Source organism: Neofelis nebulosa, chromosome 15, assembly GCF_028018385.1.
Source record: "Neofelis nebulosa isolate mNeoNeb1 chromosome 15, mNeoNeb1.pri, whole genome shotgun sequence".
Classification (NCBI taxonomy): domain Eukaryota; kingdom Metazoa; phylum Chordata; class Mammalia; order Carnivora; family Felidae; genus Neofelis; species Neofelis nebulosa.
The window spans coordinates 42,002,829-42,029,324 of NC_080796.1; the positions used below are offsets into that span (position 1 = coordinate 42,002,829).

General features: G+C 48.3%; 2 protein-coding genes across 8 annotated transcripts in view; one reads left to right on the top strand and one right to left on the bottom strand.

Moving 5' to 3' along the window:
- Positions 1-42: 42 nt before the first annotated feature.
- On the bottom strand, positions 43-26,015 carry PFKFB2 (6-phosphofructo-2-kinase/fructose-2,6-biphosphatase 2). Of its 7 annotated transcripts, none has more exons than XM_058701285.1 (16): positions 25,565-26,015; positions 23,811-23,921; positions 18,596-18,721; positions 17,987-18,083; positions 17,504-17,570; positions 17,292-17,366; positions 16,878-16,934; positions 15,849-15,973; positions 13,481-13,688; positions 12,929-13,075; positions 11,495-11,599; positions 10,636-10,765; positions 9,833-9,895; positions 9,260-9,324; positions 8,447-8,638; positions 43-2,057 (listed from the first exon to the last, which is right to left on the bottom strand). In XM_058701285.1, exons 2-16 carry the CDS (start codon positions 23,899-23,901, stop codon positions 1,992-1,994), a joined length of 1,614 nt encoding a protein of 537 aa, XP_058557268.1. In that variant the 5' UTR covers positions 23,902-23,921; positions 25,565-26,015; the 3' UTR covers positions 43-1,991. The 7 variants fall into 7 exon arrangements, with proteins under 7 accessions (XP_058557268.1, XP_058557269.1, XP_058557271.1 ...); XM_058701286.1 differs by having other exon boundaries at positions 8,459-8,638; positions 25,565-26,012; XM_058701288.1 differs by lacking the exon at positions 8,447-8,638 and having other exon boundaries at positions 25,565-26,004.
- The window catches only part of YOD1 (YOD1 deubiquitinase), a 33,075-nt gene continuing 31,452 nt past the window's right edge, over positions 24,874-26,496 (top strand). Inside the window, exon 1 of the mRNA XM_058701276.1 lies at positions 24,874-25,308. Coding sequence (XP_058557259.1) covers positions 25,228-25,308 — 81 coding nt within the window. The 5' untranslated portion in view covers positions 24,874-25,227. The remainder of the gene's footprint in view (positions 25,309-26,496) is intronic.

Here is a 26,496-nt window from a genome sequence, read left to right on the forward strand (position 1 = left end):
TTTATTATGTTTCTTATTACAAAGCAATGCATATTACTGACATATTTTAGCATGATTTTATTTTCTCCAGAGAAATGCATCTCTTGGATGATACTTACAATAAAAATCAATGAGAAAAAAAAGTATTCAAAAGCCATCCACTGTGTCTTAGCACAGTTATCACCATTTTATAGAAGACAGATACCTATGCCCTGGAAATTTAGTTTAAGGTAATACTATGGACATCAGACTTAAAATCTCAAACTACCTAAATTTCTACCAGAAAAGTGACACCAGCAATTATCTTACATTCTGATTAAACACATGCAAACACTAATATGGGGACTTCGAAATATCTTACATGGATGAATAAATAACTAAATAAGAACATTATCGGATCATCAACAGACACTGTGTTTAGATGCAGTAAGAAACCTGCATCACAGGAACTGAAGCGTTCCAGTACAGCAAGCTACGAGCAGCTAGATGAAAATCACCTGCCACAGAGCAGAGTCAGGAGCCTTTCCGAAGGCAGCTTTGTGCGTATAAAAGCAGCTCCTAGTTGCTGGATGCTGAACTGCCTGCAGCCCAGCTCATCACATCTTAGGTAACAGAGCCCTGTATCATCCACAGTATAAAAGAACCGTTTGGGAACAGTTGCATTTCATTACTTCTCTTGCTACTTACCCTCTTGTCCCGCAAGTGGGTATTTGCATGAAAGAGAAAAATTATTTACAAAGCTAAAAACTTACTGTTCTTAAAAAAAAAAAAAAAAAGGTGGGGGGTTGCATGTAAGATATTTATCCCTTGGAGCTTCCATAGCCTCCTTCGGAGTGGTGACAGATTAAAATCACACTGACAAAGATATTTGTACATTTGACAACCACTGATCTAGTTAACGATTACCTGGCTTATCTTTAAGGGAAACCAAATGATGGATACATCAAGGACGTGGTTCCCCTTTGTTCCCTGCCCCTCCCCTGCCGCGTTTTACCTAAGAGACCAGATCAGTAGACCCCGATAGTGACAATTAGCTAAGAGGCAGGCATCAGAAGACTGCTCTTGAAGTCACAGCGGCAGCTTAGAGACCACATCACGGTGACAGACCCCACAGAAAGTCACGTCCCCCTACACTTGTTTTGAAGCCAGAACTCCCTGGTAGAGCTGATTCCCAAGGAACCTTCTTTACTTCTTCAGGTAATGCAAATGGTGCCCTACTTTTCTTTCTCGTCTTCATTCCCACCCACTGGAGAACGGTATTATCCCTCTGCAGCTATGAGAGGACCCAGCATCAGCTAGAAAATACAGGTAGAAAATGAAAAGGGAAGTTAGAAGATGGGTATGCATTCTGGGGAGCCTTGCAGTCAGATCCTGCCCTTACGGGGCCTGGAACAAGAAAACCTTCTCTAAACGAAAAGGCAGCTGACGCTGCTTCTCCATCACCACAGTAGAGACGTTTCAGGGACTGAATTTCTCAGATACCCTCTCTATTCACCTGGTGAATGTGTCTCTTGTTTCCAACGTGACAAAGGGACTGCTCGCATAGGTATGTCGTACTCAAGCCCGTTCGCCCGGAACGGATGGAGAGACCAGCTCTTAGAGCACAGAAAAGGCTTGCGCAGCACAGCCCGCTCACTTGGAAACAATTAAATCCAAAGAGGTACGTGTGCATTTCAGGAAAGAACAGCCAGCCAGGGATACAATTGCAGGTAGGAAGTTAAATGCCCAAACGGAACAAGATTGACCAACTGAGGTCACACCCAGCAAGGAGATAATAAAAACTAATGGACTCAGGCTGTTAGATATTTTGAGGCACAGGGAAGTGAAGTTCTTCAGTGTAGCAGAAATTGCATTAGGCATGAGGGGAAGAAATGTGATGTTTTTCCAGGCCTCATTTTGGGGGATCTCAACATCCGATCCCCGCTCAACTTCCTGATCAAGCCCCTGTGGAGCTGACATCCCAAGCTTTATAGTTGATCCTGGAGAAGTCTGGCCTCTCAAACTTCTCGTCATCAGGAATGCGACGTGAGGGACATCGTGGAAGACAAGTGCCTGTGCACAGCCAGCATGGACTCCGCCTAGGAGCCGGAGAAGAAAGAGAAAGCCATTACACCACCACAAAGGGACCGGTAAAAGTAACGCAGAATCCCTGCCCCCGCCCCCCCCCCCGCTTCCACTGCTCCCCCACAGGCCAGATCCCCACATCCGCACACACGCATGGACACTCTGGTGTGCTCACACATACCCGTTTTACCCTTGGGATTCAGCCAAACTCCACCGGTACAGTCATGGGCTTCTTTCCCTGAGAAACCAACCTTGTACCCATGCTGGACCAGGCAGTTCTTCCAGACCTAGACCATAAGCTATATGCCCAAGATACGAGCCACATAAGCCCTGTGGTAAAAGGAGAGCACGTAGGCCCCTACCAGCCAAAAGACCATGCCGAGAAAATGGCACCACATTCAGGGCAACTTGGCTTGTGAAGAGGGTCTCTACAGTTGTTATCCCAGTCCATCCCACAACCGGTCGTAGCACAAATCAACTTCTTCCCATAAACTGGGATTTAATGTTTTTTTTTTTTTTTTTTCTGGAGAAATTCTTGCCCCGAGAGCAGTGTTGCTCAAGTGATCAATGTGCATCTGAATCACTTGCTAATCCCATGAGGATGAGGATTCTGATTCAGGAGGCCTGTGACGGGGCCAGAGAGTCTGCATGTCTAACGAGCTCCTGCTCCTTGCGAGGGTACCAAGGAATGAGGCAGGAGACAGTGACACAATCCCACCTATCTTTCCTGTCTCAGAAGATAAATGCCATTTTATCCCTTCGGCTGTAAGCGCTTTAGAAACAGGCAGGTCATATTCCAGAAGGAACAGCCCACTAAATTCTAAGAGATCTCCACATTTTTTCTTTACGACGAAGAGGTACACATTGCTAATGGGAGTCACAGTATGGTGTGGGCAAAGGTTAATTTTTTCTTAATTCCTGTAGAGGCGCCAAAAAGTACACACAACTCCTACTCAAGTTCACGTGCCTTCCATAACGTCCTACCCATGTTTCCCAGAAGGTGGTGGAAGAGAGCCATGACTCCATCAAGGACTCCAGTCACACTGCCAACTGGCTTTGGCTTGTCTGAGGCTCGATCACGGAGCAGCATGAGATCGTTTTGGAGGTGGGGGGAGTGGGTGGGGAACACAATCCGAAATACAAAACAAAAAACCCAGAAGCCTTCTGACAGGTTCAAGTTACACGCCAATTTTATTTACCCATTCTACACACACGCGCACACACAAGAAACATTTCAAATATAGTTATACACACCTTCTGTGGATCTGAGGGGCATATTTTGATATCAATGTCACCAGATTAAATCAGAACGCTGGTAAGGACTCACATTCCTTTTTCACCAGAGCTGTGCCTAGGAAATCCGCAGGATAACTAGTACGTGAGTTCCCAAGTCAGTCCATTCCCTTCACCCATTTCCAACCCCCTCCAAGGGGCACAGCTGGCGATCAGTCCTTTGCTTTTGCCACAGTAAAACCGCCACCAGATCAGAATGAGTTGATTTTGTTATTCCAACACGATTTTAAAAATGTGCACAAGCAATTCAGATACAAAAACACCAAGTTGGTGAATAATGGTCCTAGATCCCCAGTGAAAGGCTTGCTGGAAAGAATACTTCTGCCAACTCTTAAAATCAATTTTTAAGTGCAAAACTTCCCTTGCATTTTTATGTACTAGATTATGAGTGAGAGCCAAATGCATGGCCAACTACACACACAGCGGCATGAGCCACTGCTACATCCCGTAACAGGGAAGCTGAGGACACAGAAGGTTCAGAAACAGGCAGTGAAAGGGAAGTCCTGCCTAGAAGTGGGAGAATGGATGGAATGAATTCGGGCAGAGGTAACAATTTCAGGCTTTGAGTAGGCATTTCCTTCGCTGAGTTTACAAAATACCATACACAAGTGATGTTTTCATCATTTGCTGCAAAACGGTGGGGATTTGGCCGCTACTCTAAAAGAGAGGTCTATTAAAAATCATAGCGTACAGAATGCCCCCCTTAAAAAAAAAAAAAAGTGAGTGTTTCCTTCCTTTCTTTGTAGGACTCATGCAACAGACACAGAATGACAATAATATGCATATACTATTAACTGCCACAATTAGAAAACAGACTGTCAGCACATAGACCCCAATAGAGTCCGTCAGTCATCAGCATACAGATCCTACTGGAGTCTGTCAGGCGGTCAGCATATGGATCTTACCAGAGTCTGTCAGTCAGCACCGGGACCCTACCATACATAGTCTCTCGGTCAGTCAGTCAACATACAGACTCGACCAGGGTCTGCCAGTCAGTGAGCATACTTATACTCCCACTGGATACAGTCTTCTGGACACTATGCATCTGAATTAAATTCCTGGACATACTTCTGATGGCTGATGTCACCTCTGCGGGAAGTCAGAGATCAACCCTGATCTAGTTGCCAGTGCTGCAATCTGACTCGATCGTTAGATATTTTTCAAAATGAAAATATTTAAAACGTGACCAAGGGAAAATGCATACTAGAAAACCTGAGTAAATTTATCACATTTCTTGCAAACGAACACAACGTGGCCTCTGAACTCAGCAAAGACAACGGAATGTGTGTAAGACTGTGTAACCCGGATATAGTTCTCTCAGTTCTTGGACACTCTTCCCCATCCTTTGGCTACTCCAAGCACCAATGAGTTTCTCCAGAACTTAGATCTCCTACTCACAGAAAGATTGTAAGACGGATTTATTTCCAAGGTTATGTCATGTTTCTTCAAAATGGCAGGGCCTCTACAGATCAACTGTGGGTTGCAAAGAGGAACACCCAGAACCTCCCAGGAAACACTATTCATTCAGTCTAGGAATAGGAGTAAATTGTATTCCTAACTCTAACTTCGCGGAAGGACAGCAAACAAACCTGAGACAATAAGAGAGGGCAGACCCCCAGCACCATGCACGTTTTTAAAACATTTTCTTATTCTGCTTTGCAGCTGAATGTAAAACAATCCCCTTGTCAAAACAAACCCAGAGATAATACAGATAATAAGAGCTAAATTCTAATTTGAGGATTAAGAGACCAGAGAAGCTAGTTCTCTAAATCTGCTTTACATTCCTCGTTCAAGTCTGTCACAAAATTCATCGTTCAGCTTCCAAGCGAGAAAACAAAATATACAACGATTTTCCTTTCCTCATTTACTAGACTAAACAATTTAATAGATTAAATGCTAAAGCCTTCGCCTATTTCTCCCACAACGAAATGGAAAGTCTCAGCAAAGGGTACTCCGGAATCCATCCTTTCTTTGTAGAATCTGTGATCTAGGCACAATTACAGTCATATGTATATACTGCCAATACACGTTTTAGTAAGAAAGGAAGAGGAAGACAGAAAAGAAAGGAAGGAGAACTTCTCTGAAATGTGGAGTAAGAGCTCTATGCCTTCTGTATCCTCCTGGCTTCTTCCTGCTCTAACTCCTCTGGAGGGATCTTGCTCTAGAAACTGAAGGACTCTGAAACCCATGCTACTGTCAAATCCTAATTTCTTGGGTCCCACCTGAGCGTAGTAAGCCCACCTCAGGCTCCTCTTCTGGGAGAAGCACACTAGGACAGGGGGAGAGTGGAGAAACGATGGGCGGGCTGAGGGCCAGCACGAACTCCCCAGTGACCTGCGTGTCCCGTGGTGGGGTTTACAACAGGGTAGCACAATGCTAGCTCATTAGAGAATTCTCCTCTCACTAAAAGTACGTACAGCCCAAATCCAAAGCCTTTGGCTCAAGATGCTCCTGCTTATCATTCATGAGCTCTGAATTGCTCTCACTGCACAGCAGGAAAAAAAGAAAAAAAAAAAAAAAAGAATAATCATTTAGGCTAAAATGCTGCCAGCCAAGTGAGATGAGGCCACCTTCTCAAAGTGCCACACATACCACCTAGGCCTCATTCTCACCTGGCGGGGTGGGGGTTCTCTCCTCCCAGCCCCTTTAGTCTCCTAGCCGGAGGACAAGAGGAACGTCAGGAGAAGTAATCTGAACTCCACAGCAATGTCTACATTTACAGACTCGATGTGTCGCTCTTTCGCAAATGTTCATTTAGCATAAATTATACACCCTGTCTCTAATATAACCTTCTTCAGGGCAAGGACCTTTTCTTCTACTTCTGTGTACCCGACCCCTCCACCACCCTCACCACCAAGCCCCACAAAGACACTGTGTACATAGAATGTAACAGCGAAACAGGAATAGCAGGTTAGACGCAATTAGGAGCAGAATCTAGGCAAGCAGCCTTTGGAAAGGCCGTGATGGGTGTAAGAATAAAGGACTCATGGTCACAAGTGGGCTGCCTATGATGATAACCCTTATCGTTCGACAAGTTTTATCTCTGTGCCTTTACCCAGAGTGCTTAAAATTCCCAGCTATTACCCAAGTGCATTTATTCACACAGGGATCTGTTCAACACAAAGGGTTAAAGATGGGACTAGAACCTAGGGTGACCCTCTAGAACACAGCAGACTGCCTTCACAGGCGTCACCTCATTTAATATTGTGATCTGCTTGATCTGCTCACACATCTAACTCCAAAGAATCACCCCTTCCGAGCCGAGAGGAATTCAGAATTCTTAGGTTGACGTGCTGTCCAAGGAACTATTCCAGAATTTCTCCCCCACAACTTCATAAAAAGGAGTTCTAACATGGAGTAGGAATCAGAATTCGGGAAGTTGTTTCAATACGTGCATGTCCAGACCCCAATCCCAAAGACTCTGAGTTAGTATTAAGCCTGAAGTGGACCCAGGCACGTCTAGGTTTCAAAAGTTCTAAAGAGGATTCTAATGACTGCTCCTAGGTGAGAACCATGACAAAAGGTCATCTATCGCCCAACGAAAACACCCTTGGCAAACAGGTAACTGGCTCTTGCTGGTTACCTCTAAAAGGCAAATCGGTAACTTCAAGGTGTGGACCCATTCCATCGCTTTTAAAACAAAATCTCATGAGAGATCTGGACTTCCCTCTCAGAAAACTGCACATACGTTCCTGTTTTAGATACAGAATTGGAGGGGGGGAGGAGTATGCCGCCATGGGTCACCAAGAAGCTAAGAAGAGCTCCTTGCTCTAAACATTTCCTGTTTAGCCCTACTGAGAAAATAAGGTGACGCAAGTGAACAGGCAATTCCGGACAATGAAAGGCTAGACCCCTCAGGGTCCCGAAGACTTCTGGATGGCAAGATGAGACAAAAGAATATGCCAGTGAGGGAGATTAAATTCATGACCAGGCTTCTCCATATTTAGAACAAAGAAAACAACAACTGCTCTTGCGTAATTTTTTTTAACGTAAAGAGGGGAGTGTGTTGAAAATTACGGGAAAATCAGAAAAAGCTCTAGTGGACTCTTCTCTGTTGTTTGAGCAATTCCATCAGAGGTGACTCTTTAACTCTGTCCTTCTCGACAGCCCCAGAGGTCACTGGCCTTGGCAGGAAAGCTGCTGTGGTTGGCAAATGGGGAGCCACTGGGGAGAAAAAGACACGACCGCCCTACAAGAGCCCAGTAAGAGCTAGAGACCGTCCTCTCCCGAACCTCACTCCACAACTGCCAAGGGCCCTGTGCCTGGCTCCCGAAGTGAAAACTACCAACCCAGCTATTTCCCACGTGCTCAGAGCCAACTCCCCCAGGGCACCGCACACTTCAGACTGGTTCTCGTGAACCGAGGTGCGAGCTCTTGCTCTATGTCCACCTGTAGGCTCCAGAGCATCTGTGGATGTTCTGAGGCCTGGGCTGACCCTTTCACGACCTGGCTTGAGAGGAAAGGAGGGGGGGGGGAACCACACTCCCCAGTCCCGATCCATTGAAGCCCCCTGTAGAGAGAGCATCAACAGAGCCTTGACTTCTGTCTTGCCCACCACCCCTTCCCACCTCGACAGACACGATGACAATGCCATGCATCACACCGGACAATCCAAAGGGAAGATGAGGGAGGGGAACAAAGCAGGCAAGTAAGGACTGTGAGTAGAGCACACCTTGAAGAGACAAAAGTGAAGGCAAAATGGGCTTCTGTGTCCCCCCTCTGCCCTGCCCCCCACTTTAGCAACACAAGGACATTAGTGAGTTTAGACACCGAGGACAAAAACCAAGTCTATGGGGCATACTTAACCTCAGAGCCAGCTATGCTAAGCACCCAGGGGAGTGTACCCCTTTTCCTCCTCCTCCAGACCACCCCAACCGAGGACATGTCCTGAAACGGCCGCTGGCCAACTTGCCCCTGGGCGGGGAGATGTTTCACACTGGAGAACAGCTAAGATTGGTCTGGAAACACATGAGCTCATGTTCTCTGTTGAGATCCACGGTGTGTTGTTGGGGGTGGGGGCTAGAAGTTAAATGACTCCTTGGTGATTAGTGACAAGGGCAGGAGGCCAAGCCGGGGCAGGGGTGGGGTGGGGGATATAGGGTTACACCACCGGAATGCTGACTTGGGTCTTCGGCTGGTCGGCCCCTTCTTGCATGTCCAGGGCACGGAGAGGGCTGAGGGGCTTGAGGGGCCGGCTCCCAACACTGTAATTTCTTGGACGCCTTATTGTATTCGAACTGGACAGAGGCGTAAAGCTGTTCCTTCTCATCCTTACAGGGGTTTGGTTCTTGGGGAAGTTGTTCTGATTAGAAATGGAGGGACACCATACAAATGAAAGCCAAGCCAAAAGCTCACTCATCAAGGTTAAACAATGCTCGTAACCACAAGTTTCCTCCACTCCTGCTCCTCTGCAGACAGAGCCTCTCATAAGACATGGGCCATAGCCTTGTCCCCAGCCCCTGGAAACTAAAGGGTTGTAGCTAAAGGTCCTTGAGCATCACCGTCCATAGTGAAAGAGGGCCCGCAAAAGGAAGGGGCTTAAGATCACACAGATTACCAGGACAGACCAAGGAACGAATCTATTCCTCTTAACCCCACTGTATAGGGTCTCCTGGATCCTATATTCTAAAGGGAGCATTCTCTGGGGGAAAAATTTTGTATTTCACTTCAGCTAAACACTTTCCATATTTAACAGGACTTCCAGGAGCCACCTTTCAAGTGAAGACTCAGGAAAGAGGTACTAATTTTTAAAAATAATAATTCCAACATCTCTTCCTTTTGGAAGTAAGGAGACCACACAGGACACGAGTTCTGGACGCGTTTTCCTTTCGTACATAAACAAAAGCCCAGGCTCGTGATGTCAGAGGTGCAAAGACTCAAGGTGGCAGGGAAGCTGCACGTTCATCTATGAGAAAATACTTACAGTTGGCTTGTCGCGATGAGTGTTCACAGCCTCCACGTTGAGTTTAATTGTTTCCACTTTGCATCCTGAGAAAACGGAGGAAAGAGAACAGGCTTTCAGGGAAAAAAAAGCTCAAAGAAAAATTCTTAAGTTTCAGTATGGGAAGCATACCATAAAAGTACGTATATATGCCCACATACAAACGTACATACATACTTTAAAAAAAAATTTTTTTTTTAACGTTTATTTATTTTTGAGACAGAGAGAGACAGAGCATGAACGGGGGAGGGCCAGAGAGAGAGGGAGACACAGAATCGGAAGCAGGCTCCAGGCTCCGAGCCGTCAACCCAGAGCCCGACGCGGGGCTCGAACTCACGGGCCGCGAGATCGTGACCTGAGCCGAAGTCGGACGCTCAACCGACTGAGCCACCCAGGCGCCCCCATACATACTTTTAAAAACGGAAGGCATTGATGGGATTCCCCTGGTATACAGGGGTCATGAAGTTGAGCTTCTGGACAAACTTCAGACAAAATTCAAATATCCTGACTTTCTTCGGTCCCCACCTCCTGCCCAGCTCCTTAGCTCGTAGTTACCGTAGGCCACAGGAGTAAGCTGGAAGATGGTGTGGAGAGGACACCTCAGGTACGGTAGCTCATCTGAAAGCAGAAAGACCGGGTGCCAGAAGGCGCTTTATCATGGAGTAAGGTCAAGTTGGTGGGCGAATCTCAGCCCACGAGTTTTCTTTACCCTACCTAGAGTTGTATAATTCCCCTCCCGAATCCCAGACAATTAGCAGGGCAGGCACCAAAGAAGCTGCCCAAGCTACGGAGAGGCTAAGAAAGGAAATCAGTCCATTTCGGATCCTTCCACGCAGGCAAAACAGGAATAAGAGCAGGAGCCAGAGCCCCATGAAGGAGAACACGGGGGCCCAGCTGGGTGTGCCAGAGGCCGGCCTGCAAGCTTGCCAGCAGCTCAGGTAGATCACGAAGGAAAGGGTCAGAAAAGCCAGCGACTTCCTCAGGGCTCTACCCAGACGGAAACTGTCCTACGCCCAATCCAAAGAATGAAGACGGTTCTAAGACACCACGCTCCTCGTAACCAAATAACCAGCCGGGAATGTTTGACCACTGAACGTCCTGATTCTGCCAGGAGTGTCAGCTTGACGCTGGCCCTTTAGCCAAGGAGGATCAAGGAACTCCAGCAGCGGCCACTCTCCGCTGAGGGCTTTTGTACCAGCGGAGTGAATTCAGCTGCTGGGAGCCCCACGCTGCTGCCTCAAGAATGCACTCCAATTTGAGTGGAAGAGGGGAGGTCCGGTTGCCCAGGACCCTGGTGCCACCTCAAGTCTAGCCCCCTCCCCATGACTGTGTCCCCTGGCCCTTCCCTCAAATGTCACCTGCACCCTTATCCAAGAAGTAGGCCAGGAGGCAGCGCATGACAGCCTGGTGGGAGATGACGAGGACGTTGCCCTGACGCTCCAGCTCCATGATGACAGGCTCCAGCCGCTGCACCAGGTCCTGGTACGACTGCGGAGGAAGTGGGGCACACGGGTAAGAGGCCAGCACAGGCCAGCAGCCAGGTTGGCGGCCGGGTCCGGAGTCAAGAGGCCACTTCTCCTTCCCCAGCTGGCTTTCCTCCTGGAGGTTCAGCGACTTCATGTCGCCTGCTAACTCCCCCCAGCCCTGGGATCTCTTGAGAATACTGAAGAGCAACACTCGGGCCGAGAAAACTACGGTCAAAAGGAGGAAATCTGAATTCAGCCTGTGTTTTTTCCCCTTCCCACAGAGGAACAGGCAGCACGTGAGGCAACGAGAGTCTCCTAGGGGCTCCCCGGGCCTCTGCCGTTGCCTCCCAACTCTCGACTACGAAGCACTCAAGCCAGGGAATGGCCTCAAACACGCCAGATGATAGGGGGATCATTCATGGCCCATATATTTACTTGGGGTCTAGGCCTGCTTGGGTGGGGTGGGACAGAGGGAGTGGTACGAAAGAAAGATGTAAAAGAGATGATGTTGATTCTGCAATTAGTCAACACAGAAGACATCCTGTCACCTTTTCCCCTGGAGATCTCAATGAGCCATTCGACTGTCTAAGCTGAATTAAACACAGCGTGACCCGAAGGCAGAAGGGAAAAACGACGCGATGCCGTGACCACCGTCTCTAGACCCTCCACATCACATTCACTCCTTCCCCCAATTTAAAGCTAAACCCCCAACCGAGGGCTGGGCAGTTGCCCCACGTGAGGGGAGTCTCACCTCCCCGCCAGGGTATCGATACAGGTATTTCTCTTGGTCCCGAAGCGCAAACTCCTCTGGGTACTGCTTCTCAATCTCTGCGTAGGTCATCTCCTCGCACACACCCTGCAGGGAGCCACGCCGGCTGGAGGAGGCAGACCGGCCCACGCATCCCCCCACACACAAGGGGGACAACACCGAAGAACCCCAGCTCTCACTACGTGCCAGGCACTGTGGTGCTTGCCCGCGCTGCCACTGACTGGCCCCGGCGTGTGACACTGGCAGAGGGAGGGCCGCCGCAGACAGGACGTGGCTGCTTAAGCTGTCGCTTGCTCCGGCTACTTCGGAGGAGTCAGAAGTCAAGAAAAGTCAGCAGGATAGAGGGAACAGGAAACAGGGAAAGAGGGGACACTGAAGGGACCAGAGAACTCTTACAGAAGGCATAAAAAAGGTACAGAGAAAGAAATGAAAAAGAAAGGTCTACTTCTCGATGAAAAAGAATGAAATCTTGCCATCTGCAACAACATGGTTGGAACTAGAATATATTATGCTGATTGAAATAAGATATATGACTTCACTCATATGTGGAATTTAAGAAACACAACAGTTGAACCTTATAAGGGAAGGGAAGGAAAAATAAGGTAAAAACAGAGAGGAAGGCAAACCATAAGAGACTCTTAAATACAGAGAACAAACTGAGGGTTGCTGGAGGGGAGGTGGGGGGGGGATGGGCTAAATGGGTGATGGGCATTAAGGAGGGCACTTGTTGTGATGAGCACTGGGTGTTATATGTAAGTGATAAATCACTAAATTCTATTCCTAAAATCATTTTTATGTATGTTAACTAACTTGGATGTACATTCAAAAATATACAATAATAATGAAAGGGAGGGAGGGAGGGAGGGAGGGGAGAGGAGAGGAGGGGAAGGGAAGGGAAAGGGAGGGGAGGGGAAGGGGAGGGGAGGGGAGGGGAGGGGAGGGGAGGGGAGGGAAGGGAAGGGAAGGGAAGGGAAGGGAAGGGAAGGGAAGGGAAGGGAAGGGAAGGGAAGGGAAGGAGAGGCCTACTTCTGGGCTCAAGGACAGAAAAAGCCAAGAACAATTTGGAAAGGACTTTTCCAAAAGAGCTGACCAAATGATCTAACCAGAAATTAAGGTGTTGTTAGCCATTTCTTTTTCCCGGGAGAAAAATAGGCAAAGGAACAAAATGGAGCTTCCCTCTCCCCAGGTACCAGAGCGGCTAGGTCGCAAACTGGTTTGGGCCCATCACTGGCACAGGGGCTCAAGCATGAGGCAGGCAGTCCTGCCTGGGGGTGCAATTGTTCTCACCTCCTCCCCACGTACTACTACCCGGTAGTTCTGGTTTTCTAGACAAAACTGCCCATCTCCTGACTTCTGAGTTCCTGCCTGAATAAGAGACTCTTACTGGCTTTGTAGCCATCAGAATTTCTTACTCACAGCATCAATCTCATTCAGAATCTTCCACTGCTCATATGTTACACCCAGGGACTCAGCAGTCTGGATAGTCCTCTTCAGCTGGCTTGTCCACACTTTGAGGTCTGCTATCTCCTGTTCCCCCAGAAACTTCCTTAGAGCCTGGGCAAACTGGGGTTTGAGATAAAATTTTAAAAGGAGACACACACGCACATACACGTGATTGCTAGCCTGGCCTGTAAAAGACAACATGTAGGATCATGGTCAAAATTCAAAACATGCTACACAGTTAGGATAAACCCACGGGGAAATGAACTTCAACTGGAGCATCCTGTACTGTGCTAGGGACACAAGTCGTGCCCAAGAGATAGCTGACGGTCCCATGAACAGCAGAAGTGGTTCTAAGTTATCCACATTACAACACAGAATCAGTGGATGAGAAAATGTCTTCAACATTTGCTTGGCTAAGCCCCAGTGGGATTTAGGAAGAAGTAATGGGATAAGAGGCGTGACCTCTGCCATGCTCTCCCTCCAACCCTAAGCCTGGGAACTTCAGCCTGCCGCCGAACCACTCACCTGCTTTCCCCGTGCCGAGAGGCCAGAGTCGCCCCCAATCTTCCCCAAGAGGTTGAATTCACTCTCTCCGTGCCGGCAAAGGTAAATGGTGCGAGGCTGCACGTGGATATTCATGAGGTAGTAGACTATTTTGCTCTGGATGTAGTCCTGGACTCTGTTCACTAAAAATCGCTGGCCCACATTTATCACCTTGATGAAAGAAAGATCCCTGGGACAGAGCAGGAGAAAAGAGAATCCCTGCGAATGAAAATCTGAGGATAACAGTGGGAAGGGAAGGATTCCCATAGCCACTTTCGGGTTTAAGACAGCTCTTCCTCCTCTCCTATCAGAGCCAACTCACATTTAAGGAAACAAGTGGTAAGAGATGGGTTACAGCTCAGATCCAGTCTACCACTTCTTCAGGGCCTATACTGTGCCATGCAGTGTAGACAGGTATGATACAAAGAATCCAGACTTTCCTTCAGGGGCTAGACTAGGTGATGTGACAATTTTGCTACCCTGAAGTTTGGTGAGAAGCACATTCCCCATCTGAGGGAGCGAGAACGGCTTCGCTGGCAGGGAGGGCAGGAGGCAGCAGAATCTTAGAAATCTCTCTACATTCCTGAATCGACTGAACCAAGCCTCTCTCAGAGGCACTTCCACAGCTGTTGCCCCATCAGAGAATTTGTCTCACCGTAAAAATGATCCATGCTCATTCCAAAAAATTTTCCAAAAAAATGTGTAACGATGCAAATAAACATCACCCAAACCCTACCTACCAACACACACACACACACACACACACACACACACACACACACACACTTTTAGAATGTTATTCTATATAGGACCTCTATGAAGAATATACTATTACACCCTATCTAGAACAGTGCTTTTCAACCTTTAAATTAAGGAACACATCCAAATACTAACGTTCTGGGCAATCTACTTGAAGGAACTTTGAGACTCCAAACATTAAGCAGACCATTAACACAACCGAATGATGGGCTATGCATACTTATGTCGCCACTTGTTCTTGAACACAGCTGTTAACTGCCTCGACTACATACTTTGCCAAAGGCCACATTCTCCCAGGTTTCTGTGTACACATCTTTCTCCAAAACGGACCTGACATTTTACTATAGCTCTCGTACCTCGTGCATATCAAGTTATCCCATGCTACACACTACATTGCTAACAGACACTGGCACAGTAATAATGGCTGGCCCCAACCAGACATTTCTGGTGAGCCAGGCGTGGCAAGGACTTTACGTGCTATATATCCACACACAGACACGTGTGTCTGTGTGTGTATACATATACATACAGGTATATATACACATATGCATATTCATACACCTACACACGTTTTATATATAACATATATTTGGGTTTATTATAAATTTTTGTTTGTATCTATTCGTATTATGTGTATTTATATGTAAAACAACAGTATATATACATTACCCATATTTGTACATGTCTGCATGTCATATTTTTTTTTTTTTTCCAACGTTTTTTATTTATTTTTGGGACAGAGAGAGACAGAGCATGAACGGGGGAGGGGCAGAGAGAGAGGGAGACACAGAATTGGAAACAGCTCCAGGCTCCGAGCCATCGGCCCAGAGCCCGATGCGGGGCTCGAACTCACGGACCGCGAGATCGTGACCTGGCTGAAGTCGGACGCTTAACCGACTGCGCCACCCAGGCGCCCCTGCATGTCATATTTTATACGAACGTATATTTCTACATAATGTTAGGGCGATACATGTAACATATATATGTGTGTATATATATATATATATACACACATATATATGTAGATGCTTCTTACACATTACACAATATATATGCACGCAATAAACTTTAAAAATTTTTCAAAAACCAATGACACATCTCTCTGAGGGGTTTCCTATAACACCCTAGATGAGAACCATGGATCCAGAGCAGTGGTCCTCAACCTGGGGTGACTGTGTTCCCCAGGGACATCTGCAGTGTCTGAGAACACTTTAGGTTGAGGCAGATTGGGAGTATTACTGATGTCTAGTGAGGGGAGGCCAGGGATGCTGCTAAACATCCCACCGTGCACGAGACAGCCCACTACTGCTCTGATAAAAAATTAGCCAGCTCAGAATGTCAACAACGCTGAGACTGAGAAATCCTGTTTTAGAGAAGAGAGAAGAAGAATGGTGGTAAAAGACACCTCACTATTCAAGTGTAAGGCGTGACCTACATCGAAGTCACAATTCCACACCTTGTTTCTCTGGAAGGATGTAAACATTACAGGTCTGGATTGTCAGACAGAAGGTTTGAGGAGAGGGGGAGAAAGGCTCTTTTCTCAAATGAGACCCCAGCCTCAGGCCCTTCAAACCATGGCCTTAAACCTTACTTGTCATAGCTGTCTGGGTCAAGGGGCCGATAGGTGACTTTGTAGCACTCGATCCTCTTTAGGAAGTCCTCCATCACATTCTCCCTGTTCCTTTCAGGGTAGTCAGGGCTCGACACCTTTACCTCCTGGAATCACAGGAAGAATAGGGCCTGGTCAGAGGTCTGCCCTTAACAGCCCTCCCATAAACAGCCAGCGCTAAATAAAGAGAAGGAAGTCCACAGAAGGGCCCTTTCACTAGAGTGTTGGCAATCCCCACTCGTTGAGCGCCCCCTCCCTGTCCTGTGACCCTGGCAACCAAGAAAGGAAAGACAACTGGGGAATCATGTGCCTGCCCTTGGCTGAAGGACTGAGGCAGTCACGCAGCTGAAAATGCTCCTGGGCCCCAATCCCTCTATGCGCCCTGCCAGGAAAACAGAATGGGCTTCCATTTCTCTACACAACCACTCAGAATAGGGTGTTTGATCTGATGCAGACCTGACTTGGACCAGATGCTTCTTCTGAGATGGTCCCAAGTTCCCACATTGCTAGGAGGGCACTGCCATGACACCATGTCTACACGGCACAGCACAGCCCATCAAATGAGCACTGGTTTACACTGTGACAGTACAGAGCATGAGGCATTCAGTGCACGGAGTGCTGACCTGAATGGTAGACAGTTAGTGGGCAGGTGAACTTCCTATACGGCGGCCCTGACAGACAGCGAAGGGGCGGATCCACTCTAAGGACATACCGAGGTCTCGGCACCCAGCTAATACCCAGAACGCGGGGCCAAAACTCCTACCGTCTAAGTCTTGGCTTCCATTCAACAACTAGTTCTTACTTTATTCCTCAAAGCCTCAGCTTCGCCTCCCAAGGGAAGGGTGTGGAAGTATAAAATGGTGCTCCGGCAGATTAAAAAGATCAGCTTGTATTGTTAAACGTGTCTATTTCTTTCATTACCCGGTTGACTCTCACCGCTCAGCCACCAACACACACATAACACATGGCAGAGAGGATAGAGAGGTGGCGGTATGCAGGGGAGTCACCCACCAGGATGTTGGCAGCAATGACATCAGGATCATCACAGACAGATTCCACAAAGAATACCTGGCCAGGGAGAGAAGGCAGTGATAAATGAGTCCAAAATGGCCGGGCTGTTAATTAACAGCATGTGCTCACACCTGCCCCACCCCAGTCACCACATCCTCCAGGATTTTCTTTCATGAGAGCAGCCTCCACGGCCTCTTCGTTTAAAAATAGCTCTTACCACATCCCCGGGGCCTCAGACATACAGGCTACGGGGCTGAGAAAGGACCTGAAAGAAAACACTCAAGGACTGGGGGTATTCCCCAAGAAAAGAAAAGGGAGAGCCAATCCGGTCCTCAGACACCAGAGTCAAAGAGATCCACGTGTCCCTCCTGGCTCCCTACCTCCACTCATCCCAGCATGAAGCCAGGTTCCTACCTTGAAGGAATTCTCCTTGGCAAAGTTCAGAATCATGTCCCGCCTCTCCCTAGTGGTATTGGTGGCATCGAACACCTGAGAAGAGAGGCCCCAAAGTAGATGAGTGGGAAGAGAGACTGGGAATCCCACGGAGGCAGACCCAATGTGAGGCCGTGCAGTCACGCTGCTGGAAGGGTGGAGACCAGGATGGGAAAGGGGCAGGGAAGGCTCACCGCGATCTGCCCGCTCTCCTCCGTAAGATATGCCTTCACATCTTGCAGTGCCACCAGAGCGCACTGTCTGCCGTGAGAACAGAGGACATCAGCGAGAGCAGCACCAGACCAAGGTCAGAGACGTGAACGACTCGGTTGCTATAGGAGTCACATCCCCTCCCGCCCAGCTTTCCCAATGGTCAAACATTTTCCCTAACTAGACTTTTCAACTTCTCCCCTGAAGTTTTTACACCCCCCCCCACACCTTTCTCCCTCCTCTGCCCCATGCGTACCAAGCGTCCCTCTGCAGGTTTACCCCACAAACACACATGCATCTCCCTGAGCCTGTTCTACCTCCCAAACCCGATATGACCCGTCCACCAAACAACTTCCAGTTAAAAGCCCCACAGGATGTTTACTGAAATGAAAACCGAGCCCTGTCACATCTAGTCTTGTGATGGCAGAGAAAGAGCTGGCTGGGAGGTCAGGCCTAAGAGGACTCACTTGCGGATCTTCATGGCCTCCTCGTTGTCATGCCGGAAGAAGTCATATGACTTATAGGACTTGACTGCTTCACGCCGATATACCCCAAGATTAAACACTGCAGATGACACCAACAGCCTTCAGCAGTGAAACAACACAATGGTCCCACCAAAGGGGACTTCTTGGTCTACTGTCAGAATGGCCAAGGAAATGAAAAAAGCACCATGGTATGTTGGGAACAACACCAGATTGAGAGTCAAGTTAGATTCAAGTTCAGACTTACTAGACCTTGAACAAGTCTTAAACTGCCTGAGTCTCAATTTCCTCAGTCACTTTGGCTATTTCACAGGGGTACTGCTAGGATGAGGCAGGATGATATATATGGAAGGGCTCTGAAAATGCAAAGCCCTATATTACCAAAGGCATTCCCTTAAAACTAGGCCCATCCACCCAGGCCAAAAGGAAACAAGTCTGTAAACAGGGAATAAATCCAGTAAATCAGGAAGCAACCACTATTTCTGCCAGGAGCACCCTGTAACCTTGATGCCAAGGAGAATAAATCGCCCAGAGGCCCGGGAGGCCCAAGAACTAATCATTTCCCTTCCCAAGGAATACATGACCTGCACCTACCTTTGGTGGGCACTCCAATCCAGTTGAGGTAGCGTGTGAGTTTCTTGGACACGTAGGTTTTGCCCCGGGCTGGCAGGCCAATCATAACAATGAGCGTTGGGGAGTTGGTCATGTAAGAGGCCCATGCTAGAGGGGGGGAAAGAGCAGAACTGAATGGCTAGGGGCTGAGTAAGGTTCACGCACTGGGCTAGGTACTTCATAGCCATAACCTGATTTAATCTTTATAAGCCTCAGTAAACCCAAGGGAAAACTGTGAAGGCAAACTGAGGAGATAGCAGTCCAACCTCCTAAAAGAGAATTAAAAGGTCATGTAGATTTCCAAGAAGTACCCAAACCAAGATATGTCTTCCCCACATATGCAACGTCTCCACAGAGCTACCTAAGGTGGGAAGAGAGGGCAAAGTGACAAGGATTAGGAAGATAAGAACCATGGCACCTTCCTTCACATAACCATGTCGGGTAACCCAAGGTTGATCCGGCTGTGGAGACACGCCTTGTGTCTGGAGAGTCTCCAGTGCAGAGCTGGGCTGGCTCCTAGAACAGACCCAACAGAGCTGGAGCTTCCTGAGCAGCTTGCTCACGGGGCCTGGCTGCGCCTGCACCCCGGCCACCCGGCCCATCCTGCCACAGAGGAGCGGCAGGAGATGGGCCTCCACTGCTGCCAGCCACTCTCCTGGGCCAGGACCCAAACTGAGGTCATGTAGGACTTGGGCTCTACAGGCTCTTGTGAGGGGAGGCCCTGCCCAGGGCTGGGAAAGGGAAAGAACTGCCTCCCCTCTGCACTTCCCAGCACTGTTTTCCAGAAGGTGCCCTGCAGGTCGCTGCTGCTTCTCTGTTCTGAGACAAGGTGACCCTAGAAGGCTAAGAAACAATTCAGTGAAACTGGGCTACTTGCACAGGAAAGTCATTTTCAACAGATCTCAGGGGAGAAGTGGGCAGAAGGGCCTGGGTAGAGGAAGACCACAGAAGGAAGAGCGTTTCCTTAGGGTGTTTGGCAAGAAGTACCCAGAAATCAAGGAGTGGCCCAAGCGGTCAGGGAGGAGTAGATGCCCAGATGAGGGGTTAGGGGACTTGGCCTTTAGTCCTTTACCCGTGTGCACAGGGAAAATGCCTGGGCCTGAGCAGGGGCTCCTCCAAGGTAGGTAATGAGCAACACAAATGATTTTCATCTCTGTACAAATAGGGAGCACAAAGCCAGGCAAAAACACCACCCTGCAGACTTAGCTGATGTGAATCCCCAATCTCTGATCCCCTAACAGGTCTGCCCGGAAGCTGCTGCCTCGGGTTTCAGTAGTAAAATTCTCCCGAGTCTTCACTTTCTCCAGCTCAGCTCGATGCTCTTCTCAATCCCCCGTGATTTGCCTCATTACCTGCACTTCTGGGCCTGCTTTGTCCACAACTTCCAGCCCATTAGGCGCTTCCCCCTAAGGTCCTCTCACCCTCCCTAAAGCTGAACATGAACTGATACTTGGGAGCTGCTCTGAAGCTAAACAGGGGGCCAGCTGCTGAATGTTTACCTAACCAGTCAGAGAATGCTAAGAGCAAAAGAAAACAGGGGTCTCAAAAGACTCCCCTAGGCACCACACCTCCCACCACTGGGCTTCTCATTTTCCAAGACTTCTTAGTTTCTGAAACGAAGCCACACTTCCTATCTCAGATTGCCACATTGACAAAATTAGGAACCTTCTGTCCGGCTGGTTACAAAACAAAACCACTACCACCTTAATTTGAAGAGTAGATAGTTCAAGCTGATTAATTTCAGGGACAGTGAAACATACCCCTGGACATATAATGGAAAGCTGTTTCAATGCTGAAAATTCTCTCCTACCTTCTTTACATAAGGTTTAATTTGCTTTCTTAATCTTTTTTTTAATTGTTTTTTAATGTTTACTTATTTAGTTTGAAAGAGAGAGAGAGAGCAGGGGAAGGGCAGAGAGAGAGGGAGACAGAATCCCAAGCAGGCTCCACACCATCAGCATGGAGCCCAATGCGGGACTCAAACCCATGAACTGTGAGATCATGATCTGAGCCGAAATCAAGAGTTAGATGCTTAGCTGACTGAGTCACCCACGTGCCCCTCCCTTTCTCAATCTTAAATTTATTCTCCCTCATGAACATAATTAGAGGAATGGAGGGGTTGATAACCTCCCTCCTATAAACAGAAACACTCAGACCCAGGGAAGTGAACAGCTCGGCCCACAGTTCTACAGAAGGTCAAGTCAGGGCTCTGACCGGACTCCTGGTTTCATGACAGCCCCATCAGTTCCAGCCACCAGCTCTTGTCAGCACCTGGCGACGGCAATCATGTGATAAGTATGACTACACTCTCTAATCTAATCCTAAGAGGTGGTCTAGAAGGTCAGTGGAGACAGCATTGGTGGTTCGAAGGTAGAAGGTCAGTGGTTCCCAGCCTTTTCATGAACAAGGTCTTCTTCCACAGTATGTTCTAAATACACCCAATACTTTTGGAATATACAGCCTATTAAAATGTATTTCATTAGTAGTATCTTTTTTCATGTATGAAAAGTCATAAAACTGCCAATTACCTCCTGCTATTTGACTGATAGGCATGAAATAGCCAAGTTCTGCAGCTATAGTTGATAATGCCCAATTTCCACTCATGCGCTTTGAAGTATTAAAAATAGCTAACAACGTAGAAGTTTTTAGGAGAATAAACCAGTAACGCTGACAAACGTTTCAGATGTGTCTGTCTTTCCTCCTATGATTTCTGTGCAAACAGGCAAAGGCGTACACGCGAGCATGCTCCCTGCAGCATTGTCTATGATGATGGAAAACTGGAAACAGCACAAATGGGCATCAGGGGGAGGCTGGCATATGCAGATAATGCAGTTAAGTATTACTACACAGAAAGAGGTAAATTTGCATTTATGAACACACGCAAAAAAACGCTCCATGATACATGGAGGTACACATGGGAATTGGTCTGTTCCAGACCCACTCAAAATATCAAAGAATGAAAGAAACAAAGAAAAGCATGTATGCCCACACTCACCCCTATCCCCAACAGGCCTAATTCCTGAGGTGCGTTTAAGATGCCCTGAAGCCAGTCATCTGAGCACCTTAAAGGCACCTCGGCCAGCAACCTCCCTGTCACCCCGATCTCTGGAGCCACTGAAGTTCCAGTAATGCTCCTTTGGAGGCTGTGGCTCCCTAAAGTCATTCTCGGGTTCTCCAGCTCAGGCACTTCCCAGGGTGAAGCCAGCCAACACAGGTGTAACTGGCAGCAAGGGAATAACGGCTGACCTATTAATAAAGCAACTGCTGGGTGTGAGCACTAAGCAGCCAGGGGAGCCCTGCTCCAAGACACAGGCAAGCAACAGAAAAAAAGGAAATCAGCTAACACGTATTTTCGTGTGTGTTTCTCCTTTGACTGTGGCTGCAGCTGTCCCCCGGTCCAACCCACGAGGGGAGAAGAAAAAGGGGGTAAATGAAAGATGGCGGTGTCAGGACAGCCCAGGCGCTTCCAGTGGGGGAGAAGAAGGTGGAGCTTGGAAAGGAGAAATCAGAGCCCAGAGCAGGAATCAGAGACTAGAGGATAGGAAAGAGACCTGGGAATACTGCCTCCTTAACTATGGAGAGCCCTCAAGGCAGAAAAACTGCAGAAGAGCGGGAAAGGCAGGTAGCAGGTTTCTGTGGAGAATAAAGCAGAGCTAGAAGGCTGATGCTGGGCACTGTGCAGCCCGCGTCCCCACCAGCTCAAGTGTCCTAGTAACATGTGTGCACCTCTCTTTAAGATGTGCATCCCATACCCCCAAATCCGGGTTACAGTACAGCAAGAGGAGAAAGCATTCTTTACTGAGAATCTAATCCTTCACAGGGCTCTTTCAAATAGCTCCCAGCACAGCATTTTCAATTTATATGCAATGAAAATAGAGTCACCAGTGAAAACTAACACACTTCAGCTACAGAAATACTCTTGTGAGTACTTTCTTATATTGACTCATTTAAGGCTCACATCGTTCTAGGGGAGATATTATTTGTATTCCCATTTTATAAATAAGCAAACTAAGGCCCGGAGAGGATAAGCAACATGTTCAAGGGCACACAGCTAAGAAGTAGTAAAACGGGATTCAAACCCAAGCGGTCTGACTCCAAGGGATGCACTCAAACATCATGCTATACTAGTTATCTCCTATTTGCCCTCAGTACCCGGCTTCCTGCTCTGGCAGAGAACGGAGACCCTAATCATAGAGGTGTGCCAACCCCAGTGTCACATCCAAACAGGCTGCCTCTGTTGCAGCGCAAACCCCAGCAAGCTTCGTCAGTGCTAGATGAAAAGAGATCATCGTCCTTAATCATGAGACTGACAAGGACATGACATCACGGCCGAGACCTGAGGGAAAGCTTTGACCATGAGAGATGGATTCCAGGTCTCGTGCTGGTTGGCTGTCGTTCCCACCTGCTGACACGCATAACCACTGAAGTGAGAACTGACTGACAGGGTTCCAAAGGAAAGGGGCATCTGGAAGCAGGGGCGAGGGTTAGCATTCCTTGAGGACCTTTTGGACCATACAGTCTACAATGATGGTCAGGAATGCAGGTGCATGGGGAGAAGAAATGATGCTTCATTTCTCTACAAACCCACCTGATGTCTCTGTCTAAACAACTGGCAGGGAAACACTCCGGTGATATCTGTCCCCAGAGGAGTTAACTTGCGGGAAAAGTAGTTTGCAACGTGCAAAGGCTAACCCTGTGGGAAGCAGGGTGCCCACGTCAGAGTGAGAAGTCAGATGCTAGGGTTGACTCCCCTAAGGCCAGTCAAAATGAACGACTGCTGGCTCTCACCTGCCATGTCCACAGTGAGCAGCATCCTCACAAAACTTGGCCCCCCAAATAAAGGGAAACTGTTAACAGTATCAGCCCTAAGTAATCCCTGCACCTGCCATTCTGCCTTGCACACCGTGTAACTTTCAACATCAGTCAAGTGTGCAGATCCCCCCACCCCCACCCCACGAGGCAGTTAAAGAAAGCAGTAAGAAAATGTAGAGAAATACCAGCAGTCTAGCTCCAGTGACAGACATTTCACTGGGTCTCCTTGTTTCGGACAGGAAATTCCCCTTGTAGATTTGGTTTTAAATTCCCATGTCAAAGAATTATCGCTTACTCCCACCAAGCATTAAAGTCAAGGATTACAATTCTATTCCCAAGATAAAATCCTGGGAGGGAGCAGCCCCTCCTCCTTCCCCGAACTCACAACATTTCTTCTCTGACATTCGGAGACTGGAGGTTTTGGTTTCACAGCTGTTGTTGTTCTGTTCTGAGGAAGATGCAAAATTCCCAGACATGGCAGCTCTTCAGGAGATGTCTGGAAGGGACAAAAGGAATGGAAGGAAGGAAGGAAGGAGACATCCCTCAAAACACTCAGGGAAGAGGACAGGTGCAGTATCAGTGAAAGAGCACGGGGCCAGGAGTCAACCCCAGAACTTGTTGCTCTCAGTTAACAAGTTGGGAGGACCTTTGGAGAAGGTCCTCCCTAGCCCTGTTTCCTCATCTGTAAACTCAGTTGCACTAGAACCTTCCATGTTAAATGCTACTTAGGGGTTTACATTCACATAAATTCAATCCTTCTAATAATCCTTCAGTAAGGCATATTTTGCTACCATTGTTACTTTCCCCCATTTTACAGGTTGAAAAACTGAGTTTAATCAGTCAGTGGCTCATCCAAGTTCCTTCCTGACCTCAGATTCTAGTTTAAGAATCTGGGGAGTAGGGGTGCCTCAGTGGCTCAGTTGGTTAAGCGACTGACTTGGGCTCAGGTCAGGATCACACAGTTGATGAGTTCAAGCCCTGCCTCTGGCTCTGTGCTGACAGCTCAGAGCCTAGAGCCTGGAGCCTGCTTCGGATTCTGTGTCTCCCCCTCTCTCTGCCCCTCCCCCAATTGTGCTCTGTCTCTCTCTGCCTCTCAAAAATAAAATAAATGTAAAAAAAACAAAAAAACAAAAAAAACAACGATGCTGATGGTGGGACGCCTGGGTGGTTCAGTTGGTCGGGCGTCCGACTTCGGCTGGGGTCATGATCTCACAGTCTGTGAGTTCGAGCCCCGCGTCGGTCTCTGTGCTGACAGCTCAGAGCCTGGAGCCTGTTTCAGATTCTGGGTCTCCCTCTCTCTCTTTGCCCGTCACCCCCCCCCCTTCAAAAATAAATAAACATGGGGGAAAAAAAGAATCTGGGGGGAGTAGTGGCAGAAGTTGGGGGTGAGGTGGGTTGCAAATAGATGCAGTTCATTATCATAAAGTCACTGCAGCCCAACGGCAAGATTGGACTGAAAAAAACGGGAGGAACGGGGAAATCTCAAACATGTTCCCTTAAGGAAAACTGTAACTGGACCCAGGGACAACCCTAGTACGTCACCATTTCTCCTCTGGTGTTCCCATTCGCAAGCCCTTGCTCCACACCCTCTTCCCATCCCTCCCTCGGAACGCAGTCTATATAAGGAACACGGGGGCGCAAAGAGGTGATAAATGACTTCCCCAAGGTCACCTGCTGATTAAGACTCGAACTGGGGTGGAATAGCCTCGTGCTCACGCCCCACACCCAGACAAGGGGCTCGTGAGGACCGAAAGTCCTGTTGCTTCAAGAACCTTGTCACTGCCCTTCCACCAACCACACAAATGCTCCAACCCCAACACCAGCCGCGGCTCCCGGTCCCCGAAAGTCCGCACTCTCAGCAGTGCCAGCACTTCCCCGAAACGGTAAGGCATCACCGTCCCGCACCTCATTCGGCTGCACGTAGCCCCCCTCCTCCCTCCCGCCCAGGCCCTCCCGGGCACAGTACAGCTGTCGCTCACCCTGTGATCCCTCCTAAGCTCCCTCCCGGCAATGGCCCCGGCACTTTCCCCGTTACGCTGCGGACGGGAGCCGGGAGACTGTGGCCCGGGTCCCGGCACCTCCGTAGCCGGCAAATCACGTGCCCGGGTCTGGCCCCTCCACCCAGGCGTCGGTCCTCACCTGGAGGGGATCGACCAATCCGGCGCCCGCAGGCTCCAGGGGGCGGGTTCAAATCCGAATCGCTGACGCCGGCTCTGGAAGGTGGATGAAAACTGTAAAGCCAAAAAGATCGCTAGCTCCCAAGTTTCCTCGCCCTGTGGAGGTTGGTTGCATCGTTGCTAGGCAACTAATAGGGCTGGGGGCGGGGCTAATAAAAAAAAGCGTAAGTTTTTTTCATACTCTCGCGAGAGGAAACGAAGGGGACGTCTTCAGAGGATGTGACTTTTTGGTGATGGGGAAATGTTGCGGAGATTAACGCTTTCCTCCCTGAATCCCAGAGGGACCTCGCTTAGATCCGTAAATTGGAACGTAAACTCTAGAAGGTGCTTTGCTAAAGTAAGCTACCACCGTCCTTGAGGTGATTACACCGTAGGGGGTTTGTATATCCTTCCCATAGGCCAGACACTGTAACCTAAGAAAGTCAACTACTCTTCTACTGTCATTGCTGAACCAGGAGCTTCCCTGGACCTTCCACATACTCCAGTGGTCTCCCTTCTGCCTCCTATGCTATACCACCTGGTCTGGTCGTCTTGAAGACCCAAAGAGGAAAATTGCTCCAGCAAAAATATTGGGTTACAAAAGTGAAGAGGCAAAGCTTCCATATAACTTATTCGGAGGTATTTAGAGTAGAGGTGAGTTTGTACATTTCAAGAGAACTTTTCACAGTTGCTCCCAGGCCTTTCTGATGCTTGATTCTGTTGATAAACTCACTCTACGCAGGCTAGGGCGTGCTGCTCCAGGATGGAAAAAGAACAAGGAATAGAGATTTCTTGGAAAGGAGATAAATTCAGAGATGTCTTTATTCCTGGGGATAAAATTCATCCTTCAAAACAGCTCAACTAGCGCCTCCTTTTTGAGGCTTTTTACAACAACCAGTATAACTGCCTTATCTG